At 37.0% G+C, this 4842-nt stretch overlaps 1 protein-coding gene across 1 annotated transcript; it reads left to right on the top strand.

Annotated features, from left to right (window-relative positions):
- Positions 1-221: 221 nt before the first annotated feature.
- On the top strand, positions 222-2697 carry LOC143552666 (7-deoxyloganetin glucosyltransferase-like). The gene is made up of 2 exons (XM_077042821.1): positions 222-755; positions 1638-2697. The coding sequence occupies exons 1-2, from the start codon at positions 251-253 to the stop codon at positions 2573-2575; spliced, it is 1443 nt and encodes a 480-aa protein (XP_076898936.1). The 5' UTR covers positions 222-250; the 3' UTR covers positions 2576-2697.
- Positions 2698-4842: the final 2145 nt, after the last annotated feature.

Below are 4842 nucleotides of genomic sequence, written 5' to 3' on the forward strand. Positions count from 1 at the left end.
AAAATGACTTGTTTTTTAGTAGTGAGATATGTATTGAGATTTCGAGATCTTGTGATAATATTGAATATAGGTATTTTTATACGTTATGGATTATTGTATTCTATCCTTTATCGAAATACGTTACGGATTATTTTAAAACTTGAGTCTTCACGGGTGGCTTACAAAAACAGTACTGCATATATGTCTATAAATATTGTGTCCTCACTTTGCATGTGTGTGTGTGTGTGATTGACAAGAGATAGAGATCCTCATGGGTTCAATACATGATAACAAGCCACATGCAGTGTGTTTCCCAGCCCCAGCACAAGGTCACATTAACCCCATGCTAAAACTTGCAAAACTCCTTCACTCCAAAGGTTTCATGATCACCTTTGTAGTCACCGAGTACGACCACCAACGCCTTCTACGATCACTAGGCTCTGACGCCCTTAACGATCGCCCTTCGTTCCACTTCGAGACCTATTCGGATGGCCTTCCACCACCCAAAAACCCTAATGTTAGTCCGGACACACCGTCTTTAGTCAAGTCCATCCTTGCAAAGGGTTTGGGTCAAATTAAAAGCGTCTTCGCTAAAGCGAGTGCTGATTATTCCCCGGTGACTTGCATGGTGGCCGATATGCTTATGGGGTACACCCTCACTGCGGCCGAAGAATTCGGTGTTCCCGCGGTTCTCTTGTGGACATCTGGACCGGGTTCCCTCATATGTTTTGATCAAATTGCCAATCTAATACAAAAAGGTTTGATGCCCCTCAAAGGTAAAGATTTTCCCCATTTATTGTACAATCAAGTTAATCATATTTCTTACAAAACTTTATTGTACATGTTTTGGCGTGTATATAGAAAGAAATATCTCATAGTGGACATTGGTGTAGTATTATTAGGAGTATATTATATTGCCGTCATATAGCGTAAGTTGAACTATTGATAGTGACGGATCCAAACATTTAACTCGGGGGGGGGGGGGAATAAACTACATGAAACTATAAAACAAACTACATTAAATATAGCAAAACAAATATATATATATATATATATATATATATTACAGCTGTTTTCTATGTGATTTCATCCATTGGAAGCGATCAGTGACAACTTAATTCGAAACACTTTAAAATTCTTATTTTCACTTTCCAGTTTTCTATGTGATTTCATCCATTGGAAGCGGTCAGTGACAACTTAATTCGAAACACTTTAAAATTCTTATTTTCACTTTCCACTCATCAATCATTTAATTCAAACTTGAATTATATTTTTTCCAACATCAAACTTAGTTTATCTTCTTGTTCTTGCGCCTATATGTCTTGAATCCACTGATTTAGCTCATCGCCTCTTGCAACCACGCCTACAAAATCGACATAAACAATCCAAAGTAAATTTCGCTCCACCAAAACAAGTGTTTCACAAAATAATGTGACATATGTATGATACAAGCGTAATTTTTGGTGAAAATTGAATGTTAAAGTGTTATAAAATATGCCGAAAAATGCAACAAGAGATATTCCGCCGAATATATGTTGTGTTCATAATTTCATATACATTAACTTAACTAATTTGGTGTTAACTTTCAAAAAAAAAAAGACTAACTAATTTGGTGCTACCTTGTATCCAAATTTAATTATTATCTTTTCTTTGTGCAGATCCAAGTTATTTAGACAATGGGTATTTGGATACAGTCATTGATTGTATCCCAGCCATGCCTGGAATGCGTCTAAAAGATATTCCTCCTTTTGCTAGAATGATTTATCCTGGTGACAAGTACATGGTTGAATTTTTTCAACGGGAAATAGAGAGAGCGAAAACCGCAAAGGCCGTTATTTTCAACACTTTTAACGAGCTAGAATATGATATTCTAGAGGCGCTCTCCTCGAAACTCCCTAAGAGCTGCGGCATAGGCCCTTTGCACGTACTTGAGAATAATAATGTTGATAAATCTCTAGATTCCATTAAATCAAATCTTTGGAAAGAAGAGCCTAAGTGCTTAGAATGGTTAGATGGCAAAGAGCCGCTATCGGTTATTTATGTAAATTTTGGTAGCATCACTGTGATGACATCTCAACAACTAGTCGAGTTTTGTTGGGGACTCGCTAAGAGCAATCAATCATTCTTGTGGGTAATAAGACCGGACCTTTTGGGTAGTGATTCGGTTGTGCTTCCACCCGAGTTTTTGGCAGAGACAAACAATAGAGGGATGTTTGTTAGTTGGTGTCCACAAGAAAAGGTTCTAAGTCACCCGTCAATAGGAGGGTTTTTAACGCATAGTGGATGGAATTCAACACTTGAAAGTATCTCTTATGGAGTCCCAATGATTTGTTGGCCATTTTTCTCTGATCAACAACTGAATTGCTGGTTGAGTTGCAACAAGTGGAAGATTGCCTTGGAGATCGACAACAATGTTAAGAGAGATGACGTTTCGAAGCTAGTGATCGAGTTGATGAATGGCGAAAAGGGAAAAGAGATGAGAAACAATGCCATTGATTTAATGAACAAGGCTAGGGAGGCATGCACATTTCCTTCTGGATCATCTGTGAATAATCTGGAGGAACTAGTTAATCTGCTAAAAAATTCTCCAAAATAACTCTAGATGTATTTTGTATGCATGTATCTTTATCGTATGGTGCCACCTATTCTCAAAAATAAATTCTATTTTATGTGCTTGGTCATGGTATTTTACAATAGAAATCTATTTTAACTTTTTATTATGTCATGATCCAAGCCTTTTTCACAAAGTGGTGACGAAACATATAACTTATACAAATCTTTTTATTTTCCAACTCGATTCAATCCACTAGTTCGTAGAGCTATTTACTCGATTGCGGATATTTCTGACACCTCTAACAGAGGGGCAAATAGTCAATATTGAAAGGACATATTAGGGTGCATTTTCATTGTGCAAGTCTCAGAGATTAAATCGTGTAGTTTGAGAGCCCTTGGTCGCGATCGAATCATGACGTCTTTGACTATTGTCATCTATCGTTGACTACTTAAATCAATTGCCTCATCAATACAAACAGGCTCAAATACTTCTAAATACTTATTATTATTAGGCAGAATTTAGGGGCACACATTTTTTTCTAAAAAAAACCTTTATACCTTGAAAAGGCTATTCAAGATGTATTAGCTCTCATATACGCCCCGTACATATAAGGCTATACGAGACATATACATGAGCTTAATACACACCGTATGGCCCTTATTCCATATATTCCATATGACCCTATTATTATCCAACCCCATGGCCCCACCCACGTGCCACATACCCCACTACATCAGATTTTGGTAGAATTCATGGCTAAGAATTATTCCTTGAAATCGTACTTCAAAAGTACCCCGAAAGAAAAAGTTAATAAATCAGTGAATCACAAATAAAGCTTGAGACTAATACAGTGTTTGGGATTTGCTTTCTTATGCTCCTTATAACTTATTTAACTTTTTAATAAGTTGATAAAGTATTAAAGTGTTTCATAAAATAATAGTGTCTTTTATGTTGTAACTTGTAAATAAAAATAAATAAAGAGCTTCATAAAATAATAGTGTCTTTTATGTTGTAACTTATAAATATTATAAATAAAGAGCTTTTGATAAGTTATGGTATTGATATTTTTAAAAAAAAGTTAAATAAGTCCCTTTTATGTCTAAGCTCCTTTTGAAGAGGCTTTAACTAACAAAACAAGCCGACGTATTTCTGTCATGTAGACGAGGAGGTTTTAACAAACTAAGCTGTAAATATGTGTAGTAGATGAACTTTATTTAATCGACTGCTAATACATGTTTTTTTAAGAAAAATTGGTTTTAAATAATCCCAACTATGCCCTATTGGTAAATATCAGTCCCAACTTTACACTTGCCTGCTGACAGTCCCAACTATTAATGTGTTTGTTTTTAACGGGCCGCGACTAACGGATATTAACTCCGTTAGTCTTTATCTGACGTGGCCATCCCAGCTGTCAAAAATCATCCTACGTGGAACGACACGTGGCAGCTGACTGTGTATTATTATTATTATACCCCCCCCTCCCCTTTTTGTTAGTTCAGTACCCCCACCACCATCCCCCCTCGTTTCCCAGCGAGCCACCACCATCCCCCTCGTTTCCCGGCGAGCCACCACCACCTTCTCCAAACCTGCAACTTCTTTATCAAAATAATCTTTCATGGCCTTCTAGTTCTAATATCCACACTAAACTCTTCCCAAAAAACAAGCACACAAGAATCATACCTAAAACGAGCCATGTGCTTCCGATCAACCCTAAATACTCCGGCAATAAAGTTTCAGATCCAGATCCGTAGCTGATTTTTAAATCCAGATCCATATCTGATTTTCCAATTCATGCCATAATTTTTGATCGGGTATTGCACAATGAAGTGGGTAAATAAAAGTTAGGGTTAGGGTCTGCAAGGTTTCAGCCATCACCGCCGGGTCGGATAGAGATAATGGCGATGGCTGTTGGACAGCCGGCGCCCGGTGGTGCCGCCGCCGATTATTATGTAGTCATAGTAGTAATAGGTGTCTGGAAGATTGGGGACTAGGGTTTGGTAATATACTAATATGTAAATTAGTTGAAATGGTGATTAATAATAATAATAATAATAATAATAATAATAATAATAACACACAGTCAGCCGCCACGTGTCGTTCCACGTAGGATGATTTTTGACAGCTGGGATGGCCAGGTCAGACAAAGACTAATGGAGTTAACAACTTAACATCCTTTAGTCGCGGCCCGTTAAAAACAAACACATAAATAGTTGGGACTGTCAGCAGGCAAGTGTAAAGTTGCGACTGAAATTTACCAATAGGGCATAGTTGAGATTATTTAAAACCAATTTTCTTTTTTTTAATTTATT

Source organism: Bidens hawaiensis, unplaced genomic scaffold (assembly GCF_021521415.1).
Source record: "Bidens hawaiensis isolate Kalapana, Puna unplaced genomic scaffold, B.hawaiensis_p1.1 tig00016968_1, whole genome shotgun sequence".
Taxonomy (NCBI): Eukaryota; Viridiplantae; Streptophyta; class Magnoliopsida; order Asterales; family Asteraceae; genus Bidens; species Bidens hawaiensis.